At 36.5% G+C, this 21353-nt stretch overlaps 8 protein-coding genes across 17 annotated transcripts in view; 5 read left to right on the forward strand and 3 right to left on the reverse strand.

The window, feature by feature from the left end:
• Positions 1-621: 621 nt before the first annotated feature.
• LOC128880137 (LDLR chaperone boca) lies at positions 622-2085 on the forward strand. The gene is made up of 5 exons (XM_054129870.1): positions 622-1183; positions 1294-1368; positions 1449-1609; positions 1673-1817; positions 1912-2085. Exons 1-5 carry the CDS (start codon positions 1031-1033, stop codon positions 1990-1992), a joined length of 615 nt encoding a protein of 204 aa, XP_053985845.1. The 5' UTR covers positions 622-1030; the 3' UTR covers positions 1993-2085.
• Positions 2086-3058: 973 nt separating this feature from the next.
• On the forward strand, positions 3059-5092 carry LOC128880135 (S-adenosylmethionine mitochondrial carrier protein-like). 3 transcript variants are annotated; one of them, XM_054129866.1, is made up of 7 exons: positions 3059-3377; positions 3474-3650; positions 3857-4013; positions 4088-4197; positions 4273-4513; positions 4584-4722; positions 4805-5092. In XM_054129866.1, the coding sequence occupies exons 2-7, from the start codon at positions 3585-3587 to the stop codon at positions 4947-4949; spliced, it is 858 nt and encodes a 285-aa protein (XP_053985841.1). In that variant the 5' UTR covers positions 3059-3377; positions 3474-3584; the 3' UTR covers positions 4950-5092. The 3 variants fall into 3 exon arrangements, with proteins under 3 accessions (XP_053985841.1, XP_053985840.1, XP_053985843.1); XM_054129865.1 differs by having other exon boundaries at positions 3059-3650; XM_054129868.1 differs by having other exon boundaries at positions 3059-3650; positions 4584-4696; positions 4805-4943.
• On the reverse strand, positions 4959-7401 carry LOC128880130 (hydroxysteroid dehydrogenase-like protein 2). Of its 2 annotated transcripts, XM_054129860.1 has the most exons (8): positions 7212-7401; positions 6707-6870; positions 6403-6616; positions 6113-6318; positions 5844-6041; positions 5543-5767; positions 5313-5441; positions 4959-5222 (listed from the first exon to the last, which is right to left on the reverse strand). In XM_054129860.1, the coding sequence occupies exons 1-8, from the start codon at positions 7223-7225 to the stop codon at positions 5110-5112; spliced, it is 1263 nt and encodes a 420-aa protein (XP_053985835.1). In that variant the 5' UTR covers positions 7226-7401; the 3' UTR covers positions 4959-5109. The 2 variants fall into 2 exon arrangements, with proteins under 2 accessions (XP_053985835.1, XP_053985834.1); XM_054129859.1 differs by lacking the exon at positions 7212-7401 and having other exon boundaries at positions 6707-6902.
• Positions 7402-7438: 37 nt separating this feature from the next.
• Positions 7439-10311, forward strand: LOC128880125 (asparagine synthetase domain-containing protein 1). 5 transcript variants are annotated; one of them, XM_054129847.1, is made up of 7 exons: positions 7582-7720; positions 7937-8027; positions 8104-8304; positions 8379-9299; positions 9396-9808; positions 9878-10058; positions 10131-10311. In XM_054129847.1, the coding sequence occupies exons 2-6, from the start codon at positions 7965-7967 to the stop codon at positions 10050-10052; spliced, it is 1773 nt and encodes a 590-aa protein (XP_053985822.1). In that variant the 5' UTR covers positions 7582-7720; positions 7937-7964; the 3' UTR covers positions 10053-10058; positions 10131-10311. The 5 variants fall into 5 exon arrangements, with proteins under 5 accessions (XP_053985824.1, XP_053985823.1, XP_053985822.1 ...); XM_054129849.1 differs by lacking the exon at positions 7582-7720 and adding an exon at positions 7439-7577 and having other exon boundaries at positions 9878-10311; XM_054129848.1 differs by having other exon boundaries at positions 7475-7612; positions 9878-10311.
• On the forward strand, positions 10262-11724 carry LOC128880131 (protein Tube). Its single transcript, XM_054129861.1, has 2 exons — positions 10262-10620; positions 10697-11724. Exons 1-2 carry the CDS (start codon positions 10403-10405, stop codon positions 11655-11657), a joined length of 1179 nt encoding a protein of 392 aa, XP_053985836.1. The 5' UTR covers positions 10262-10402; the 3' UTR covers positions 11658-11724.
• Positions 11725-11862: 138 nt separating this feature from the next.
• On the reverse strand, positions 11863-14336 carry LOC128880126 (rabenosyn-5). 2 transcript variants are annotated; one of them, XM_054129852.1, is made up of 8 exons: positions 14063-14336; positions 13821-13943; positions 13625-13765; positions 13382-13543; positions 13190-13279; positions 12928-13108; positions 12481-12868; positions 11863-12413 (listed from the first exon to the last, which is right to left on the reverse strand). In XM_054129852.1, the coding sequence occupies exons 1-8, from the start codon at positions 14196-14198 to the stop codon at positions 12186-12188; spliced, it is 1449 nt and encodes a 482-aa protein (XP_053985827.1). In that variant the 5' UTR covers positions 14199-14336; the 3' UTR covers positions 11863-12185. The 2 variants fall into 2 exon arrangements, with proteins under 2 accessions (XP_053985827.1, XP_053985826.1); XM_054129851.1 differs by having other exon boundaries at positions 12928-13279.
• Positions 14337-14403: 67 nt separating this feature from the next.
• Positions 14404-16224, reverse strand: LOC128880134 (ADP-ribosylhydrolase ARH3-like). Of its 2 annotated transcripts, none has more exons than XM_054129863.1 (6): positions 15897-16224; positions 15656-15813; positions 15353-15571; positions 15169-15281; positions 14864-15092; positions 14404-14761 (listed from the first exon to the last, which is right to left on the reverse strand). In XM_054129863.1, the coding sequence occupies exons 1-6, from the start codon at positions 16066-16068 to the stop codon at positions 14594-14596; spliced, it is 1059 nt and encodes a 352-aa protein (XP_053985838.1). In that variant the 5' UTR covers positions 16069-16224; the 3' UTR covers positions 14404-14593. The 2 variants fall into 2 exon arrangements, with proteins under 2 accessions (XP_053985838.1, XP_053985839.1); XM_054129864.1 differs by having other exon boundaries at positions 15656-15799; positions 15897-16037.
• A 227-nt stretch (positions 16225-16451) lies between these two features.
• LOC128880136 (Kv channel-interacting protein 1) overlaps positions 16452-21353 on the forward strand; it is a 36555-nt gene continuing 31653 nt past the window's right edge. Inside the window, exon 1 of the mRNA XM_054129869.1 lies at positions 16452-19421. The gene's annotated coding sequence lies outside the window, so the exon portion shown is untranslated. The remainder of the gene's footprint in view (positions 19422-21353) is intronic.

A 21353-nucleotide genomic window follows, 5' to 3' on the forward strand; every position in this document is an offset into this window, starting at 1 on the left:
CTTCAACAATGTTGCAAACGCAACAATGTTGCAAATCGCTCCTTTCCCAACTTCAACAATGTTGCAAATCGCTCCTCTCAAAATTGTGATGGGAAATGTCGGATTTTTACTCCTGGTATCAGGAAAACATGATATGCGGGAAGGTGGCACCAATAAAATCTGACACGTTTGTTTGTTTGTTTGTTTGATCGTTTATTAAAGTAACCATATAATTACAAGTTATTTCAATACTGCTTACTTATAACTATTTGTACATCTTTTCACTTATGCCTATGTATTTGCACACATTTCTTTTATTTTTATGCACAGATGCCACCAGTATGCGGCAACCGATAGTAGTCTACTTGCTGGTTCATTGTCATCTCGTAGGAGCAGAGGTACCCTTTTCATGCGGCAACCTATGCTAGCCGGTTTGTCGTTTCGGTTGCCATCTCGTAGGCGCAGAGGTGCCCCTGTTATGCGGCAACCTATGCTATCCGGTTTGTCGTTTCGGTTGCCATCTCGTAGGCACAGAGATGCGTTAGCGGTGACACCTACCAGCAAGAGTGATGGCACCACTGGTACTAAAACTCGCTCGCTGAGCAGCTTAGTGAGCGGCTATATTTCTGATTGCATCTATTATTTTAAGCCAATTTCTAATGTAAACACTACCAATCATTGTAGTTGTACGATTCTTATTATAAACAATATTTTGTTCACTCAACGTAATCTCAAATGTCTTGTATGAAAAGAATTTTTACGCCGAATAAGCAGCTCGTTGAGTTACACATCCCGAGATGTTCTGGAGGGGTCATCCTAGTTCATACGTGTTGCCACCTGATGGCTACAGTATTCAACAGTATTTGTCGATTCGGAAAATGAGATTTAATAAGGATAAAGTCGCGAATACGTTCTGAATATCGTTCTAAATACCGATTCCTTCAAGAATATCCTCACTCTAAAACAGATTTCTACTGTAAATATTTGCCCAGAAAAATAAAAAATCTTTGGTTTCTTTTTGTGAGATATTTTTGTTTTCACAACTCTGAATATGAATAAAGGAATCGTCGTATGTAGTATATTCTTGTTACTTTACGTCGAGGCAAGTAACGACGCGAAATCAAGCAAAAAGAAATCATGGCGAGAGAAAGATATACGAGATATGACCGAAGCAGATTTAGAGCATTTGCTAGACCAGTGGGAGGTACATTGTAATTTATATTTAATTTATATTTCTTGTATGATGTCACGAAAGGAATGGAGACAGGTGCAACAGATGGGGACGATAAACAAGAATACATTCTGCTGTTTTAGGAAAACGACGAACCTTTGGAACCGGATGAACTACCGGAACATCTCAGACCCAGTCCAAAAATTGACATTTCAAAGGTAACGCTTCCATATCTGCTACTTCATTCGTACAATAATATAACATAAATAAGATTTACATGTTTCATTTACATATACAGATTAATATGTCAAATCCTGACAATGTACTCAAAGTGACTAAAAAAGGTAAAAGTGTCATGATGTTTGTGGACACTATAGAGGATATTTCAGTAGAAGAAGCTGAAGTAATAATGAAAATCTGGCACACTAGTTTTCAGAATAATCATATTGCTGCCGAAAGGTATACTGCTCTTTTTTTATAAGTGGTATTAATCTAATTTTCATATTGTTGCAATTCTTACAGATACCCAATTGATCAAAAAAGATCTGTATTCTTATTTCGAGAAGGTTCCCAAGCTGTAGATGCAAAAAATTATTTGCTGCAACAGCCAGAATTGTCTCATATTACTCTTGAAGGGCATACCTATTACAGAGATCCACAAAAACAGGTAAACGTTTAATTTAATACATTGCCGTCTCGAAAATATTTTCTTCTAAATCGATCTGGAGAATATGAGTAATTAAATTTACGTTTCGTTACAGGGCAAAACTATGCCAAAACTTAACAAGGTTGTAAACACCCAAAGTACAATGGACGAGAAACAGAGAAAAGCAGAGTTATAAATTGCTATAAATATACATTCTTTAAAGACACAAAATATATTGTTTGTATATTTTTATACATTGTAAATAATTATAAGCAAATCTATAAGCAAACGCGTATAGAACCATTTTTGATATAAGTGTTTTCTTCGGTTTACAGAAACAGATTTATAATTACTTGTATATACACCTTTTGTAATTCCATTTAATACTTTGTATAAAAAAAGAATATCGACTAAATTGCAATATAAATAATTAATTCTACTTTATTCCACTTGAACCGTTGTACAATATTAATGACGCGATTAACATTATTAAAGCAGCAGCAATGAGAATAACAATTAACAATATTAGTTTCTATCAAAAACAATATAACATTTCGTTACTTTTACCTAATTACAAAATAGAAGCAAGAGAGAACGATATTACGAATTACATGTTAATAGATATGTTTAATTTAATAAATTGTAACACAAAGTTTACCCATTCATTTGTTCAAGCTTGATTTACTGCTCGGAGAATCTAATTGAGTAGGAGTATTCATAGCTTTCACTTCTCTTTGCAACTCTTTCACTACAGTCGCCAGGGCGTATGGATTCACTCCATTCTCGCACAATCTGATGCATATACTCAATGTCGTTGAATCCAAATTTGTGTTTAACAATTTTGAAATTTGGTGTAGCGTTTGGAACGTTTTTCGAGCAGCGTTAATCTGGTGGTGCACTGGTTCAGGCATGCTGGCCCGATTTCGTTCCTTTCTATAAAAGAATAGTTATTAATTAACATCTGTAAATTGTTGTTGTGTGTTTATTTGTTTCTTTACTCAACAGTGCATGGGCAGGTATGCCCATATAACATTCCTCTTTCTGTACATTTTGTTACAAATTTTAACATTTTCCTTAAAAACTAGTTGTACATTAACTTCTTAAACTACTTAGTAATCTATCTTATTATACTGCAAACGATCGAAATATGTTTAAAAAATATTTTCTTATGCTCAAACCTGTAAGTTGTTTATTTAGAAAATTGCGTCTTCGAACAGACGACAGGTTAAGTTTTGTATAGAAAGATTGTTTGTTATACATACTCCCCGTTGTGAGACAGTTTGGTGTTGATATTAATCCACGATTTCAGAAGGAGCTGATGACAATGGATTGCAAGATAACCTCGTTTAATATCACATCGTTTATTTCAACGTTCAAATAAGAGATTACCAATGTAAATTTGAATTTAGCAATTTAGGATACACCATAAACTATATAAAAAATAGATAAGCATACGATTTTGTTTGAAAAATGGCGGAACCCGACCTAACCTTCACCATAAGTCCATGACAAATGCATTGCTTTATTTACAGTGTGTTATTAAACAAAATATTTGTTTACGCATTGCTTGTAAAATAGGAGGTTATCTTATATTACCTTTATTGCCATTTTAAGAACATAATTATTACCACAGTAATTATGTTCTCTAATAATTTATTTCTTATCTTCAAAAACAAGATTACATGATCTCGAGCAGAAGACTATTCGTGAACGTGCGTGTATGATCTTAAGGTTAAAAGAGCCTGTATTTGAGTCAAGGATTTGGTATTGTTAACACACAAATACCAAATGACAACACGAACAGAAAAGCTGGAATTAACGAATTCTAAATCTATTTTCGTTACATCGTTAATAGTGAGTCAAACATTAAAATTTGTTAGGATCGCGTTGTAGCAGAATGAATGCAAATTTTGCGGGGAATTCAAATACGTTCGAATGAAATTTTGATTCTTAATGTTCGAATGTAGTATTAAATATAAAATAGTATAGTATTAATTTTGGAAATAAGAAAATTTCAATGTATGTTTCATTATTTAATTTAACATTATATTTTTTAATAGGCTGGAGGATTAGCTGGTACTTCCGTTGATGTAACATTATTTCCATTGGATACGTTGAAAACTCGATTGCAAGCTAAACAAGGATTTATAAAGTCTGGAGGATTCTCCAACCTTTACAAGGGAATCATCCCTGTATTGATCGGTTCTGCCCCAACCGGTACAGCTTTGCACATGTGTTTTGCATACATATAAAAATGCATTAATACAATTCTATCTTTTACAATATTTCAGCATCCTTATTTTTCGTAACGTATGAGGGTATTAAAAGTGTAGCGCAATGTAGAGTTCCTGAAAAATATCATTCCTTGCTCCATATGGGTGCAGCATCGCTAGCAGAAGTGGTAAATTTCATTTATATACGAGGAAATTTAAACTGTTAAAATATAATTCAATCGTAATATATGTTTTGAATAAAGGCGGCGTGTCTAATAAGAGTACCTATAGAGGTCGTGAAACAAAGAAAGCAAGCGTTAATATTACGCAAAAGAAATATAAATGTCAGATTACTGTATCGTGGATATTGGAGTACTGTCTTCAGAGACATGCCCTTTAGCATAGTACAATTTCCGGTATGGGAATATTTAAAGAAAGTCTGGAGTTCGAATATCGATAGAAATATCCTTCCCATAGAAAGCGCTACATGTGGAGCAATTGCAGGTTCGAAGCTTTTTAGTTGTACGTCACCGTATTTTACTTGATGTACACCTGATTATACGGAATTTGTTAGGTGGTGTTTCTGCTGCGGTCACTACGCCGTTAGATGTTGTTAAAACGAGAATAATGCTTGCTCATGAAAACGTACATTCTTCGAAGCTGAAAATTTTGTATGTACTTCAAGATGTATGTAAAGAAAAAGGTTTGCGCGGGTACGATTTACGATTTAACTTACGATAAGTAGTCGATAATAAATTACATTAATAACGCGTATTTACTTTGTTGATTTTGTAGACTTTTCGCTGGTATCGGCCCTAGGGTAACGTGGATAACTTTGGGAGGTTTTATTTTCTTTGGAACTTATGAAAAAGTAAAAACTCTGCTAACGAAATATTCTCTGAGCTATTTTACTTTCTACGAGGAGAATACCAAGTACTAATAATATGTATAAGCGTATAAAAAAATATATTAAAAATGTAATTTTTACATAAATGGTTAACTTTTTTTAATATTTATAAAATATATTACAAGAATATATAAAAATATGTCTCGCGTTTACTTATAATGGTTGTATAAACGTTTTCAAAATATGAACATTCTTACAGTTTAGACTTCAAATTAAGCATCAATTTTTCTAGCTTCATCGCTTTTTGAAGATTACCTTGGATTCTCAACTTTCCCATCAAGAATGCTGATGCTGGTTTCAGTTTTCCTAAGAAACGTGTGAAAAACATTATATTTTTTTTTAACGAATTTATCATATTACATAAAGTTGATGTTTTGTTTTAGTATCACGATTTACCTGAAAACATCGCATAAAAGTTTTTAGAATCCATTGTTAACGTAGCATCTGGTGGCTGTTTTGGTTCTCCTTTACCTGTTGAACCTTTACCATTTTTAAGATCCAAGTACCATGTACTAACTTCGTCGTCTACAAAATTAATATCGAACGATACGTTTCGAAAATAAAGAATAAATGACACAGCATTAATAGAACCGATTAATAGCCGATTATTATAGAAATTTTATTACCATTAACAACAAATTGATATATAGCTCCCGTTTTATTAACGAGTTCGTCGTTTAAATTGGCTTCAATGGCGGTAAATATTTGTTCAATCTGTAAATTCGACTTATTGGTATCCTGCGTACTATCGCTCGTTTTTTGTGTAAGTTTATTCTGTAATTGATCTTGTAAGCTGAGGTGTTCTAAATTATCTTCTACGAAAAAGTCAAGCATCAAATTGTCCTTGTTTGCTAAGGAAAAATGAAACTGCGGCTAGTACAGAAATTAAAAACGATAGTTTTAAATATTTATAGACATCCGATTTACCTGGATTACACGCATATTCGGTAAAGTCAGTAATTCCTTCGGTTTTTAATATCTCTTCGTCGATAAAAAATTGTCCAGTGGTGGATCTACTGTCTCTACAGATCAGAGCATAGACGGCATCTGCCATTATTTCAGGTTTACGACTATAATCCTTCGAGGATGGGCCAGACAACATTTCAATTGCAGCGGTATGAATAGCTTAAAATAAAACGTACAATTGAAATATTATAAATAGAACCACGTCTACTTTTTGACAGAGTTTAATTTACCAGTTTTTGGCCAAACAGCGTTGACGGCGATGCCATCGTCTTTAAATTCCTCTGCCATACCAAGAGCACACATCGACATGCCATATTTAGATATGGTATAAGCAACATGATTTTTGAACCATATCGGTTTCATACTCAACGGCGGGCTTAAATTTACTATATGAGGATTTGGACTTTTCTTTAAATAGGGTAAACAGACTTTAGACCTTAAAACAATCACCATAATGTTATTGCATAGCTCCCCTTGTTAACACCCTCGTCGCAATTAAAATAAAGTTTCCTATACTTACACGAGAAATGTTCCCCTGGTATTAATGGTATTCATAAGATCGTATCTTTTCATATCTGTGGCTCCTGTGCCTGTTAAAGAAATTGCACTTGCATTATTAATAACAACATCAATACCACCGAATTTATTAACAGCATTCTCTACTGCGGAAACTACTTGTGCTTCATCCCTTACATCTACAACGCATGGCAATGCTTTTCCACCTGCCTGCTCGACTAAAACACAGAAACAAATTCTTTGTTAATTTGAACAGTATAACAACATTTATATAAACACATCTGTAACATATAAAACGACACAATTACTTTCTGTGGCTGCAGTATATATCGTGCCCGGCAATTTTGGATGCGGTTCCGCAGTCTTAGCTGCAATAACAATATTTGCTCCATCTTTAGCAGCTTTTAATGCAATACTCTTGCCAATGCCTCGAGATGCTCCGGTAATAAAAACTGTACGACCAGCAAGTTTTCTGTAGCAACATAACATATAAATATTAGAAAGATACTTTCAATCGTGCATGTATCATAACATTCAGTCACTTGTTCGCTTCTTAGTATGTATGACTCTAGTTTGCCTAGATTAGAAAAAAATTTAACAATTATGGTCTGTTTATAAATGAACTTATAAGCTAGTTAGCACTTATTACACTAGTTTCCTACCTTATTTAGTACCATATAAACTCCTTAATACTATCGCTCTCTTTCCATATACTTATTTCAAATAAAAATGAAAGTAGTCAACATATGTAACAATAACGAATGATTTATCCATATTAATGTAGAAATATTTCGTGCAACGTATGTTACATACCCCGTATTGATCATATTGTAAATAGATCGGCGAACTGTCAGAAGCAATGGAACGCCAAAAAAATTCTACCGATTGATGAATAACGACCACACTCAACTGGAAAATACGTAATGAAATGAAAGATAAGAGTTATGCTCCAAATGAATTAATGTCCCGGTCGGTTCAATGTTCAGATTCCAATTTTTAATCATCAAACAATTCAATTCTCGTCTCTCAACAATATGGCGAGAATTACAATGTGAAAAGTTGAATCACTGACGGATATCGTCCGATAAATAAATTTTACATCTGCGATTTAATTTTCCACGCATACAGTATTAAAAATAGTCTCGAATTTGCTCGAGAAAATAGAAAAAAAAGTTACAGGTTGCTTTAAATGTAGAAATTCGAATTGAATATACGTTCGTAAAATTTATATGTATATAGCTTCGAATCGATTAATAATACGAAAGTTTTGCGAATTTTATTTTTTATAAGGACATGCGTAACTATTTTTACGAGCTCCGAATGTAATTAAATTTTTCTGTGAATAGAAATATACATTTTATTAAAAATTCACTCGTTTCAAGTATTTTTATTTCGTAACTTCGTTATTTGTCACAACCATAATCGATAATTGCAAAAAAAATTTCGAACAACGTTTTGTATTTCATTTGAATATTGTAATTTATGATAAAATAACTTATTTATTTAGATGTTTTATTTATGAATCTTTATATTTTTAGGTTATATTTATGATATACCGGTGTAACAATGTGCGGGATATTTTGTCACATTTCGCAAAGCCACGAGAACAATGAAAAAGTTTCAACTGAGGTAGTATTTACGTTAAAAATATTATTATTTACATGTATAAGTATCGATAATATCCTTTTATTTATTTATTTGTCAGTGGAACATTTGCAAGGACTTAATAGTTGCTCGTGGTCCTGATAAAGCGACAGAGAGGTTCGAACGTTTAAATGAAAATTGGTTTGGGCACTTTGCTGCCTCCGTATTATGGATGCAGGGTGCTAATTTAACTGTACAACCTGCTATAGATTCTACGGGTAATATTCTTCTTTGGAACGGAGATATATTCTCTGGAAATTTGGTAAATATTACAGGTGCATTCATCTGTACCATAGTTCTCATGAATTATGGAATAACGTACTATTCTGTTCCTAGGCTCAAGATAATACATGCGATACAGATGTAGTACTAAATGCGATTCAATCGTCTCTGACTATTTTTACTGTGTTTAAAGAATTACAAGGGCCGTACAGCTTTGTGTACTTCCAAAAATCCAGCAATCTTCTATATTTTGGCAGAGATGTTATAGGAAGGCATAGTTTGCTCTTGAAATCCAACACAGATGAGAATAGCGTAACTTTAACATCGGTTGCAACTAAACAGATAGATGGAATAGTAGAAGTTCCTGCAATTGGAATTTTCGTGATGAATTTAGCTAATTCGAGGGTAAATCTTGCGTGCTATCCATGGAAAGAACCGGACTTAAGATTCACGGATGTTATAGAAGCATTAGAAACGCGTTTAGGCGTGGATATCGATATCAAAGAAACTATATTGGAGACAGATACATTGACGAGTCTACATCTACATCCTAACATTAAAGATTTAGAATCCTTCGAGAATAATCCTTACTTTGAAAATTCGTGCAAGACATTGGAATACTTTTTACAAAATAGAGATATACACGAAAGGGTAGATCACTTGTCACAACTTCTCTGCAAAGCAGTGGAAGTCAGAGTGAAGAAACAGCCGAGATATTGTAAAAATTGTATAAAATTATTTTTAAATGGCAAGAATGTTACGTGCACTCATGCAAAAATAGGCGTATTATTTTCTGGAGGTTTGGATTCCGCCATTTTAGCGTTAATTGCCGATAAATATATACCGCAAAACGAGTACATCGACTTGATCAATGTTGCGTTCGAAAAATCGGTTAATACATCGAAGAAATACAATACCGACAATGAAAGACAATGTACTCAGGTTCAATACGATGTACCTGACCGTAAAACTGGAAAACAAACGTTCGAAGAACTTTTAAACATTTGCCCAAAAAGGAAATGGAATTTCGTTGAAGTACGATACCAGTGTTTTTATAAAGAATGAAGCACTTAAGACAAGTACTTTTTTAATTGTTCGAATATATTTTTGAGTAATATATTATTATTTCAGGTGAACGTCTCTCAGACGGAACTGCAGAAATATCGTTCCGCGCGAATTTGCAATTTATTATATCCACTTTGTACGATACTAGACGAAAGCTTAGGTTGCGCTGTGTGGTTTGCAAGCCGTGCAAAAGGCACTCTTTGCACGAGCAATAACGTTTACGAATCACCGTGCAGAGTACTTCTGTTAGGCATGGGCGCAGACGAATTATTTGGTGGATACATGAGACACAGAACGATATTAAAACACAAGGGTTGGAGCGCTTTAACTCAAGAATTAAGTATCGAATTAGCTAGAATTTCCGAAAGAAATTTAGGTCGTGACGATCGTATCGTGTCCGATCACGGGAAACAATCGAGATTGCCATATTTAGATGAAAGAATAGTACGATACGTCCAGAAATTAAAACCATGGGAAAGGTAAATTGAGTACTATTAAAAAGAAATCAAGTTGTTATCGAAGGATCAGCGTTATCGAATTATTTTCAGGTGCTACCCAACAGACAAAATGCCATCCGGTTTAGGAGATAAATTATTATTACGCCTACTGGCGTATAAACTTGGTTTTCGAAATACAGCTAATTTTCCTAAAAGAGCTTTTCAGTTTGGATCTCGAATCGCTAATAGCAAAGAAAATGCTAAAGATGTATCGGACAGACTGTGAGAATTGGTTTGTTCAAACTGTTTTAGTTATTAGCGAATAAATTAACGAGTATTCGAATCATCAAGTATTTGATTTCAGAATGCTGTACCGAATTTTATTTTGTCAAGCCTGTGATATTTTCTGTGTACTGCAGTTTTTGTCATATTTTCTATGCTTAAACTCAGTGTGTATTTGTCTTGCAAAAACATGACTTTTAATGTAATTTTTATACAAACTTTTTACAATCTATGTAAATGAAATAAAACATTTGGGTATTGTATTTTATGTTTTTCATTTTACCTTTCGATGGTAAAAATAGGATGTCAGCTATGATGTCGCTACGAACTTGAACAATTTGCCACCGACAGCTAATGGCGCTGATCAAAGATTTAAGAAAATGGATGACAATGAATAGCACGATGTCAACAAACAGATATTGTTTCGACACAGAATTGAGAAAATTAAGGCCTGCAGAATTGTATATACTCGTACAAATATTAAGTCTATCGGATTCATGGAAAAGGTTAATGGCGATCGTGCCAGATCGAGAAGCATCTGATGTTCCCAAATTTAATGCTCAACATTTCAGGTACTGCGATACCAAACTTGTACATTACAAGATAAATAAATTTAAGAAGAATAATTAATCAATTTTTATATAATAGCGCAATCGAGCAAGCTGCGCAACAACAAAAGAGGAGCGCAGCTGAAATATTTTTGGACGAATGGGGAACGATGGGAAGAAACAGACCAACGTTACGTACTTTGTTGGATCTTTTAGTGAAAGCAGAATTATTTCGAGCAGCTGATTACTTGGCAGGAAATGTATTAAAGGAAGAACTTCCGAAACGACCGGAATATGGACCTGCAGCCCCCGTAGATATTTCAGATGAAGTTATAAGAAAATTATTAGAAGAGAAGGACGAACAAGAGACTAATTTTAATGAGTCTTTAATATTTGGATTACCTTCGGAGGTTAACGATAACAAGGCTATGGATAACGAATCACAGAATAGTATTTTGGAAAGAAATATGCAGTCGACGAAACTGATTTCCATAAAGGAAGAACATAACGCGAAATATTTGGAAAACATTGTGAATACAGATATTCAACTAAAACCCATAAAAGGATCGACGAATGTAGAGGTGTCCGACTTGATGAAGTTCAGTAGTGAACATAATATCGAGGAACGTAGAAGGCATGACAATCTTTCTATACCTACGCCGCGTACGAGTAACAATTACTTACAAGAATATGAGAAACAAGAGATGTCGTCTTGCGAGTTACCTGTATTTGTAAATAAATTTGGACAAAGTGTGGAGCAAACGACATCGTGCCGGGAAGTGTTATCAGACGAGCTTCCAACTTTTTTGAACAATAGCACTTACGCATCCAGTAGCAGTTCGAATATTAATTCTAGCAGCGATTCGTCGAATCTGTCTAATCTAAGTATCAATCAGAATGAAATGACTTCTGCTGAATTACCGCAATGTATTCACGAACTTCGCCTGAATTCTGCGAGCGATACGGATAATACAGCTGCTCCGAAAGACGATGAAAACATTACACAATATGCATTGCGTTCACAAGAATTACCGATTACGGTGTTGAAATACAACAAATAAAATATTTGTTGAAACCAGTTACAAGCTTCGGCTTAAATTGATAACCTCGTAAAAAGAAATGCAGATTGTGTTGTACAATTGTTATTTGTAGATTTTACAAACTTCCTTAAAATTTAAGAAAAATTATATTACCGATAATCGTTTCATCATATCGATGAAACTAAACTAGCAGTTAATAACAGTTTTTATAAATAAGTATACTGTATATAAATGAGTATCGTAAGAATTTATTTTTTAATATATCTTGATATCTGTATACCTAATATAAACTTTATTATTAAAAATGATATACTTTCTTTAGCGTCATTTATATACAATAGTAAACGTGTTTCGCGAAGCATCTCGGTGATGCGATACAATTAAATCGATCGATGCAAAGGAACCCTTGAAACATGTATCGCATCGTGCAATAATACGTAAATTGGATGTAGCGATACGCGAAACTTCCAATTTAATAGGATTTGTAAGTCTTATTAAATTCGATAAGAAGTATAATACAGTGCAAAGAAATGCATGTGTACCGTACGTCTATCCATCGCTATTGTTACTTTGATTCATGGTAAAGTAGAGGCTTTGAAGTTCTCTAAGATTGCTCTCTAGAGTGACAACTTCATCGTATCTGCAATCATCTCTAGCTTGTTTAATATAAGCTCGAAGATTGCTCATTTGTTCGATTATAGGGTCCATTGAAGGAGGCATTTTAGGAGCAACATTCGAAGGACCCCAGCCTTGCGATTGGTTCAACACTACTACCGGCTGCAGAAACAATATTATCAAATTATCAATGTTAAAACAACGATATCTCAACTAATATAAATATTACCTGATTTTCTTTTACAGAAGGTCGACCCTCGGTATTCCAGGTCTCTTTCCTACGTTGTTCTTTCGACTTCTCTCTTTGCTCTTCCTCTAGTTGTCTTTCGTATGCAATTCTAGCATCTAATCGTCTCTGACGTTCCCTTTGCAACTCTGCGTACTTCTCCGCCGTAGGCAAAGCTTGCACGCTCAACAATTCTTCTTTCAGAAATATCATAGCTGACGCTCTAACCATTTGATGCAACTGAAGCTCTCGTTCTTGCGGAGGATTTTCTACGCATCTCGTTCCCAGTACGGAAATTCTTTTGCTAATTAAATCTATATTCTCGCCCAACTTTGCGATCTTAACTCTCAAGGTCTGGGCATCTTCTAAATTGTATACAGACTCCCCTTCGCTGAAAAATAAATTTCTCTGTAACAAATGAGTCTATTTCGAATAATACTCTAGACGTACCTTAAAGATTCCCACATTTTATTATACATTTGCACGTGTTGCGAAGCTTCGTTCATGTATGCTTTCATCTTCTCATAGAACTGGCATACGATCGGCTTATCGAAATGTTTTGCTTTTTGTTTTTCTCTCGCGTCAAGCAAACTCGCACAGTGCATACAGATTCTGAAATGTTGTTCGCCAGCTGCCGAGTCGTTAACCAATGATAAGACGCTGTTTAAACTACCGCTAGACGGTGATCTGGCTAATTTTGTAAGACCAATACCTGCGCGTACTATGCGCTCTGAAATTCGTCGTTCGGAAGTAGGGGATACCGCGGAATCATCTTGCACAGATACAGGACTCGTCATTTTCCCTACAAATCAAGCTACGTTAGTACCTTTAAATATTTCAAATTCGGTGTTTTAAATATTCCACGAGTACAAGCCTTAATTTTAATAATTTCAGAATCACTTACGCGCATCTTGCAAAGATAGAAATACTGTACAATTGTGACACATAACGGCTCCGCAAAGCCTACAATGGTGTTTCCTTCTTGCAACATGAAAGCTCTTGGCGCAAGTAGGACATAATTTTACATCTTTTTCATCTATCCATGGTACAATGGTCCGTTCATGTGCTATATCCACAAAAATAGAAATGTTAGATTATTATTTATAAAGAAGGAGTAAACAATCTTTCTTAATTAAATCGATCTCACCTTTCCTATCGACAGGATCAGTTGGTAAATTGTTTAATAATTTATCTAATCTTATCAGAAGTTTATTAGTTTCTAAAGAATATCGTTCCAGTCTTGCATTCCTTATTTCTTTAAAGTAAGCTGTATACGATTTTGTTGCACCTGAAATGTTTTTTAACCGTTAGCTTGAATTATGAAATTTGTCAATGAATCTTACCTATTTCTTGAGGTCCCCAATTAAGTTCTGGGTAACGTTGCCTATTTTTCGTTACGGGGCCCGAGAACGTTTCTGGTACTTCGTCTTGTTTCAGGATCTTCTTTTTAGCTTTTCCAAAAAGATCTGAAAGTAGGACAGCTTAAACTACTTCGTTGATCGAATTAGCGAAGATTTATTTTCGATATTTCCGTTTCATAAATTCGATAAATCTCCGTGTCAATTATTAAAAGCACAGTTCTCACCTTTGAGTGATTTCAGGATCTCTGGATCATCGTTATGACAATCCTCGAAATGCTTGGTTAGCTGGTTAGGAGCTTTAAACTCTGTCATGCATATTGGACAGATAAATCCTTCCAAAACTTTCTCGCTACCAGCCATTGTTAAATGCGATACTGGGTAAAATTTCACTAATTTCTATCGTAATTTCTTTCTATCCAAGATACGATACTAATCATTTGTAGGCGTTTCTTCGACTGTGGACAAAAAGTGTTTTGCGAGCGGCCATGTTGAACTGTATCAACTGGTATCAACCGATAGAAACGTCAAACTCTCCTCGTTTCATTTTATGATAAATTAAACGCAATCGAGATCGTAAACATTATTTATTTAACAAAATGTACAAATTCATATTATAAATGGGCGTTATATATTTCTGTAGATAGTTTAAGTCGGCCACAATCGCGTTTCCGTAAAATTCTGTTAAAAAATACAATTATTACATTCGTTCGCGTGTCTTTCATCGTGGAATTACAGCTAACGAAAAATTAAAATATCTATGGCGCCATCACTTTGTCGAATAACTGATCCGCCAAAGTCCTAAATTCGTCCGAGGCTTCGCAGTGCTGTAAGAGATTTGAATTAATATTATTTTCGCCGTAAAATGCACCAGCGATTGCACCCGTCATGCTACCGATAGTGTCGGTATCACCGCCTAAACTAATCTGGAAAAAAGAAAACGATATTTAAATATCAATTTTCATTCTATTTCATTCTTTCATCGATATTTATTCGATCTGTAAAAATTAGAGAAGCGTTATATTTACAGCATATTGAACTGCTCTTCTAAGAGGATTCTCTGTTTCTATGCCAGTAATTGGTTTCTGTGCCCTCAAGAAACAAAATATTGCTGTAGGTACGGAATACAAAGCTGTAACACTGTTCCCCAATTTTTGTACTACTTTTTCTTCGTGTGGTCCTTCGTTGCTTTCAGATATTAAGGTTTTTATTATATCTAACTGCGCTTTATAGGGTTGTGGCTCTGAGAGACCTAAACTGAAAAAGGTGAAAATTCGTTGAACTTTTTCAATTATATATACTACATGTATCGCGATATATTTTTAAAACATACCCGTCTTCGTCTTTTTCTATTTGCTCCATTTTATGAATTAGATTATCTATAAAATTTGTTACATTTAATTCCTCGCTAGGATTTAATAAAAGGCTTTGTTGGACCGCTACTGCCTGCAAAATGACAAGAATATAAATCAAAATCGTGCAGAATGTAGACGATCCGATACTTAAAGTATAATTACTTGTAAAATAGCACCATCTATTCCAACTTTATGCGTGTGAGTAAGTTGCGTTGTTTTTCTAACCATATCTAAAAGTTTATCATAGTTTTGGTAGCAAAACAATGCAACAGGCGTGACTCTCATTGCTCCGCCATTTCCCCAAGAGCCTTGCCCGTTAAATTGTTCCTTTGCCGGACTTAGGACGTCCGAAAATTTGTTACCACGTAATTTTTGGAATACCTTGTTTTACAATACACATTATATACCCTATAGATTAAGAAACAGAATTCCTGCATTTAATTTATAAGAAACTATGTTGCATACTGTTACAACCCCAGGACCGTAACCACGATTAGGCTCCAGATAGTAACTCTTGACGAATTTCTTTGCTAGATCGACGACATCCAGATCCTTGGTTTCGATTAAGGATTTGGCCACGGAACGTGTCATTGCAGAATCATCTGTAAACTGCATGACAGGTGCTATACAGTTGAAAGAATATTCTATGTCAACACCATAGATGAAAGATGAAATACAACTCTAACATGCACAGTAAAAGTCTAACCTTTGAACATAGGTCCCTCCAATTTATCCAAAGATCGTTGTAAAACTATCTTCATGCCCTTGGTGAGCAATTCCTCGTTTTCATAAGGGCTCCCAAGACAATCACCCATCAAAACACCAAGCATAGAACCGCGAAATTTGCTTCTCAGCAAAGACAAATCCATCTTTGCCATAACCTTATCGTTCTTCTCCAATCTTAGATTAAATTTGAAAACTCGCAAGTACGATAAAGCCTTTGAAAATTGACATCAATGCAGACGTGCATTAAATAAATTCACGTATTGAGAATAAAGTACTTGGGGGGGTAACCTAAGTTACATAGGTTATCTAACGAGTTGCTACTCGGTCGTTTAGATGTCTCTGAAGTAAATTTTCAGCCTGATAAACCGAGCGAGGATTTAAAAATAAACGATAGATCAACGCAAGTGCGGTACTTTGACACTGGCGTGTCAACGGTTGAGGAAAATCGATCGACGATTTTTTTTCTAATAATTTGGGTTAGGTCAGAATTCTCTGAGAATGATATGGAGTCGATATTTTTTGATGGGGCGAATGGGGGGATGATGAGGTTTCGAATGACGTCGAATTTGGGAATGAATCGATGCATCTTTTGTACAGTTTTTTGCGTATCCATGACGCACAAAGGATTGGCAGAGGTAAATTGCAAGTTTAACGAGCCCAATATCGACGAAAGGTTGGACACCCGAAGGATTTCGGTCAAGTTGAACTTGACAAGTTCCCAATATCGATGATATTGGGTTTAGGAAGGGATATCGCTATCGCATATCTATATAATTTATTAATCGAGCAGTTGGCCACTTGTGCGTGCGTGCATGGTTCGTTTCCATCGAGGTGAAACGTTTCTCCGTCGAGGTCACCTGTAAATAAGCGACGCGACGCAGGATACGAAAATTATTTCGGGATATAAATTTTCGTTTTCCATTTGTGTATAAATGTGCGAATAATATTTTTCGTCTCGATAACGGTACACTTTTGCGGTACCAATTGGTGAACCTTAAGGTATGTGCGTACACGGAATAAATAATGCATAGAGTTGATTAAATGAATATGTATCCAGATTCCCGATACTTTACGAAGTTTCGGTTAGACGCCAACAGAGGCATCCGATGGTATCGAGTTTAATACAAACATCGTTCTCGACTAAATCAAATGGTATCGAATATTGCTAACGGTATCGAATTAAGCCACAACGAGAACTTCCGAACGAATAGAATTTATTCATCGACGTTCAAAGTTAATCGACCTATCCCCAATTGCAATGATAATAGTTTCTGCGCGGAACGGTTTGAGAGCCGCTGTGACCCAGTGTATAATAATGTTATTTAAGTATCCTTTCGATACGTTTACTCTCTGTGCATTTCAAAGAATAAAAAGGACGAGCGCGAAGGAGCTTCGGGGCGCGCGCGCGTGCGAGCGTCCAGTTAAGGGTGGTTTTCGTGAGAAGGATCGACGCAGAGCGAAAGGCAAGAGAGAAGGAGGGCGACGATTGGTCGGGGCTTGAGGATGCAGTGCCGTCTCAACGAATGGTCACGGTGGGCACGTTCCAAGGGGCCCTATGGGAATGTACAACATGTATGTGAAACATGTATGTTGCAGTGAATGATGTATGTGGCATTAGTTTAGACGTGGTCTTCAACCTTCTTTCTTTTCAGGGGGGAATTAAGGGGATGCTATTAACACTAAACCTACCACGACCGTTTTCAAACTTTCTTATACAGTTCTTATATGCAATATATGAATTATACAGGGTGTCCCAAAAATGTTGTAACACCTTGAAAGGGTAGATTCGGGAGGTGATTTGAAACAACTTTTTCCTTAGCGAAAATGTTGTCCGAGGCTTCGTTGAGGAGATATTAACAGAAAACACTGACCAATCAGAGCGCGCGGATACCGTTGGAGCGGCCGCGGTAGCGAAGGCTATGTGCTAAGCGGCCGCGCTCGTACGCGAACAAGTGACACGACGCGTATCGAAGGTTGAGATGGCGTGAACTGCTACTTTTGAATCACTCGTGATTCAATCACGTTCATTCTCAATCACGATGATTTTTCACAGTGATTCGTGATTCTTCGTGTTCGCTTCTGATTGGCACAGAACATTCTTTTCACTTTTCACGAATTATGTTAGTCTTCGGTTATATATACATAATATTGTTCAGGACACCTTTTTTTCAGCAAAAACACAAGGTTGATTCGTCTAAAATATAGAGGTTTATTATTATTACATAATAAATAGTTTGTGCACGTGCTATATTACCTAACCTAAAATACTAACCTAAGATATAGAGAATCAACAATATAATGTTTGTGCTTCCCTATGTTTTCTATACGTACTATTATTAGTATATTATATTATAGTAAATATATTATATATATATTATATTATAGTAAATAAACTACTATTTAATTATTTATCTAAATTGTCTGTTTAAAAATATCTTTTTAGTTTCTCTGTCTATCTCCACTACCGTCCTCTGTGGAACATAAGTCTCGCTCACCAACCTATACACACGCTTACCAACCTATACACAAAGCTTACATATGTATTATAATATGGTCTAAAATCAGTGTTAATATAATTTTAATACACTTTAAATTTGACTCATTTGTAGTTCCTTGAATTTCCGCTAAGGGGAGACAGTGATACACTAACGATAATAATTAACATGAATCGCTTCTGAAACGTCATCTTCCGGATCACGGTCGTGATCGAAATCACTAACAGTGATTTTTCACGCCATCCCTAATCGAAGGACATTGAACGCGGCCGCTTAGCTCGTAGCCTTCGCTACCACGGCCGCTCCAACGGTATCCGCGCGCTCTGATTGGTCAGTGTTTTCTGTTAATATCTCCTCAACGAAGCCTCGGACAACATTTTCGCTAAGGAAAAAGTTGTTTCAAATCACTTCCCGAACCACCCCTTTCAATGTGTTACAACCTTTTTTGGGACACCCTGTATAGCGAGGGTGGTTGGGAAGCCCCGTGAACCTAGAGTCGATACGGGCCTGAGAGGATGCGTGGTCCGCTCAACCCGGGCACCACTGGCACTTTGTCCAGTCTGCCGCCGACCGCCGTAGATGCGCGGTCAGTCTCTCCCCACTCTCGCTTCCGGTTACGCGCAACCACAGTCACCTCTCGCCGACCGATGACAAAAGAACGCCGCCGCGCGTACTCCTCCGCGCCATGCACAGACACGACATAACGCGCCTCTATCGAGAGCTGTGATCCAGCGTTAAAGGAAAGATCCGATCTACGTGTGCAATGGTGTCCGCCTGACTCCCGTGTCCTGATCCTCCGGCGGAGGAACGTGTCTTTCCCATCGACCACGTCGACGCCGATTCGAAAACGACCCCAGGGTCAACCACCCTGCGCCCAGTTTCGCGAACTCGTCCTCTGAATGCGATTGTCCCGTGTTTTCCTGCCCTCGACCCGCCACGCCGTCGTCCTCTCCAGGCTCTTATCGAATTTTCACCGAGAGGACCGAGCCTGCAACCTTCCACGGAGAAACGTAAGCCTTCCGACGTTCGCAATCTTCACGAAATTATAGCAGCCTAGGAAATAATACAACGACATCCCCCGATAGACAGTTTAGAGCAGCGTTTTCGAAATCTTCGTTTCCGACAGAGACGCGTAACGATTCGTTCGCAACAAGCTTTATTCGCTTGGCGTGTACTGGTCACAAGTAACTAACTACACTAACTAATTTCGTACATATTCGACTACTATATCAAGGTCTACGAATCGTGTTATTCGTGTCAATAATAACCCTCGTAATTCCTAGACTAGCCGGCGCTTTTTACTCTAATTAAACTAATATCGCCAGACCTAACTCGAACTGAATTTCTGCTCAACGCAAATACATTTTATTTGAATTTTACTTCAAAAAATAAAACGCACTAAAAAAAAAATCACGTCGATTATGGTTCTAACCTGTTTTTCAGTCCCAATTCGCAAATATAATTGCATTCTGTATTCCACATTGCGATTTTGATGAAACCTGTTTCCCTTTTATTCGTTATTCGGATAAGAAATTTCCCTATCTCTGTCCGTGCACATATATGCATATTCTCCTTGGTCGAGTAGATCGAGGGGAATAGCAGAGGTAAACACTCAACGTCGCGTTTTCTTTCGCCTCTGATGTTTTGTTTCGAGCCCAACGCGACTTTGTTTCAACCAGTGTGTTCGTTTGTGCAGCTTCCTTTTTTTTCGTGGCAAGTCGAGCGTCACTGGACTGAATATTCGTGCCCCTCTCCTGTTTGTGTCGCAGTTCGAGGGGAAACGAGCTTTTCCTCGATCGCGTTCGCAACGGAAATTCGTCTATCGGAAAGTGGAAATACGTTCACCTTTTCGCGTCCACGCATAGATGCGACGATTATTATTTTTCTCAATGTACATCGACTGTTTCCCTCACTCGGGTAAATTATCTCTTGAAAACATTCGTTGTACGATATTTTCTTGTTCATATGTATTACTTATGCTTGAATAAAGTGGACATTCGATACAAATTTCAAGGTATTAAATACAGGTATTAAATACATCTTCCGTCCCCAATATTTGGTTTGTTCTTCGGACACGACATCCACCGATTATTTAAGCGTTTACCTTCAGCTGTTCTATGTACTCGGTAGATAACAGGAGAGGCTCCTTGGAAGCGATAAGATTCTTATCTGGCGAAGAACGAAGGAGGGGAAATGTATACAGTCGACTTGCTTTGCCTTTCGCTACTCGAATAATTTCGAATAGATGACTAATCCTCGTTATGAAAACGTGACTTAAAGAAAATAAATTCGATCGAAGATTTAACGGGCTGTATCTAATTCTCGTACACGCATGGTATTCGGTTTACTTCGCAGTCTATTTCTGATGGCGGTAGAACAATCTTAACGTTTGCTTCTGACAATGAGCGTGCGCTCTGTCCTCCAAAGAAAAATCATTTGCTTCGTCCCGAGTCGAATAATAATTATTTACCGCCGCCTCGACGGTCTCGTTTCCCTTCCTTGTTTACTTTTCCCCTTCCTCCCTTATTCGTTTACTTATTTCCGGCGATTCTCGAGGAGAGCTCGAAACGCGATCGATACTATCGAATCGCCTCGAACGTTAACCTCAAATATTTACGTATACCGTTGCGATCGAATTCCTTTCAAATTTATTACAAATATTTGCTGCACCCGGTACCTACGATCTCTCTTTACGACGCTACGTTATTGTTTGCACGCTTCTCACGTTTCCCCGATTTCAATAGTTCGACTCATCGAGTTTCATATAGGGTGAACTGTACAACAAAGTTGCCTTAACGCATAGATTCAAAATTTGTTTAGTCTGGAATTTCTTAACGAATAATTAATTACATTTTGTTTTCATTTCGCTGATTTTTAAGTCGTTCTGTTTCTTCGAAATATTTGTCGTAAAAGATGTCCGCCATGTTGGTTCGCGTCTATCG

Source organism: Hylaeus volcanicus, chromosome 7 (genome assembly GCF_026283585.1).
Source record: "Hylaeus volcanicus isolate JK05 chromosome 7, UHH_iyHylVolc1.0_haploid, whole genome shotgun sequence".
In the NCBI taxonomy this organism is placed as follows: Eukaryota; Metazoa; Arthropoda; class Insecta; order Hymenoptera; family Colletidae; genus Hylaeus; species Hylaeus volcanicus.

What these genes read in the sequence shown, in the direction of transcription:
- LOC128880137 (XM_054129870.1), top strand. Translation starts at nt 1,031, where the DNA reads ATGAATAAAGGAATCGTCGTATGTAGTATATTCTTGTTACTTTACGTC. An exon ending in ATTTGCTAGACCAGTGGGAG is followed by an intron (nt 1,184 to 1,293) that starts GTACATTGTAAT and finishes CTGCTGTTTTAG; the next exon opens with GAAAACGACGAACCTTTGGA. An exon ending in AATCATATTGCTGCCGAAAG is followed by an intron (nt 1,610 to 1,672) that starts GTATACTGCTCT and finishes CAATTCTTACAG; the next exon opens with ATACCCAATTGATCAAAAAA.
- LOC128880131 (XM_054129861.1), top strand. Translation starts at nt 10,403, where the DNA reads ATGGCGCTGATCAAAGATTTAAGAAAATGGATGACAATGAATAGCACG. An exon ending in TTTAATGCTCAACATTTCAG is followed by an intron (nt 10,621 to 10,696) that starts GTACTGCGATAC and finishes TTTATATAATAG; the next exon opens with CGCAATCGAGCAAGCTGCGC.
- LOC128880134 (XM_054129863.1), bottom strand. Translation starts at nt 16,068, where the DNA reads ATGGCAAAGATGGATTTGTCTTTGCTGAGAAGCAAATTTCGCGGTTCT. An exon ending in ACGGTCCTGGGGTTGTAACA is followed by an intron (nt 15,572 to 15,655) that starts GTATGCAACATA and finishes TTGTAAAACAAG; the next exon opens with GTATTCCAAAAATTACGTGG. An exon ending in GAAGAGCAGTTCAATATGCT is followed by an intron (nt 14,762 to 14,863) that starts GTAAATATAACG and finishes TCTTTTTTCCAG; the next exon opens with ATTAGTTTAGGCGGTGATAC.
- LOC128880125 (XM_054129849.1), top strand. Translation starts at nt 7,965, where the DNA reads ATGTGCGGGATATTTTGTCACATTTCGCAAAGCCACGAGAACAATGAA. An exon ending in ATGAAAAAGTTTCAACTGAG is followed by an intron (nt 8,028 to 8,103) that starts GTAGTATTTACG and finishes TTTATTTGTCAG; the next exon opens with TGGAACATTTGCAAGGACTT. An exon ending in GGAAATGGAATTTCGTTGAA is followed by an intron (nt 9,300 to 9,395) that starts GTACGATACCAG and finishes TTATTATTTCAG; the next exon opens with GTGAACGTCTCTCAGACGGA.
- LOC128880135 (XM_054129865.1), top strand. Translation starts at nt 3,585, where the DNA reads ATGACAACACGAACAGAAAAGCTGGAATTAACGAATTCTAAATCTATT. An exon ending in TTTTCGTTACATCGTTAATA is followed by an intron (nt 3,651 to 3,856) that starts GTGAGTCAAACA and finishes ATTTTTTAATAG; the next exon opens with GCTGGAGGATTAGCTGGTAC. An exon ending in AAAGAAAAAGGTTTGCGCGG is followed by an intron (nt 4,723 to 4,804) that starts GTACGATTTACG and finishes TTGATTTTGTAG; the next exon opens with ACTTTTCGCTGGTATCGGCC.
- LOC128880126 (XM_054129851.1), bottom strand. Translation starts at nt 14,198, where the DNA reads ATGGCTGGTAGCGAGAAAGTTTTGGAAGGATTTATCTGTCCAATATGC. An exon ending in AAAATGTGGGAATCTTTAAG is followed by an intron (nt 12,869 to 12,927) that starts GTACGTCTAGAG and finishes TTTATTTTTCAG; the next exon opens with CGAAGGGGAGTCTGTATACA. An exon ending in CTTCTGTAAAAGAAAATCAG is followed by an intron (nt 12,414 to 12,480) that starts GTAATATTTATA and finishes TTGTTTCTGCAG; the next exon opens with CCGGTAGTAGTGTTGAACCA.
- LOC128880130 (XM_054129859.1), bottom strand. Translation starts at nt 6,887, where the DNA reads ATGTTATGTTGCTACAGAAAACTTGCTGGTCGTACAGTTTTTATTACC. An exon ending in ATATACTGCAGCCACAGAAA is followed by an intron (nt 6,617 to 6,706) that starts GTAATTGTGTCG and finishes TCTGTGTTTTAG; the next exon opens with TCGAGCAGGCAGGTGGAAAA. An exon ending in ATATCAATTTGTTGTTAATG is followed by an intron (nt 5,442 to 5,542) that starts GTAATAAAATTT and finishes TTAATTTTGTAG; the next exon opens with ACGACGAAGTTAGTACATGG.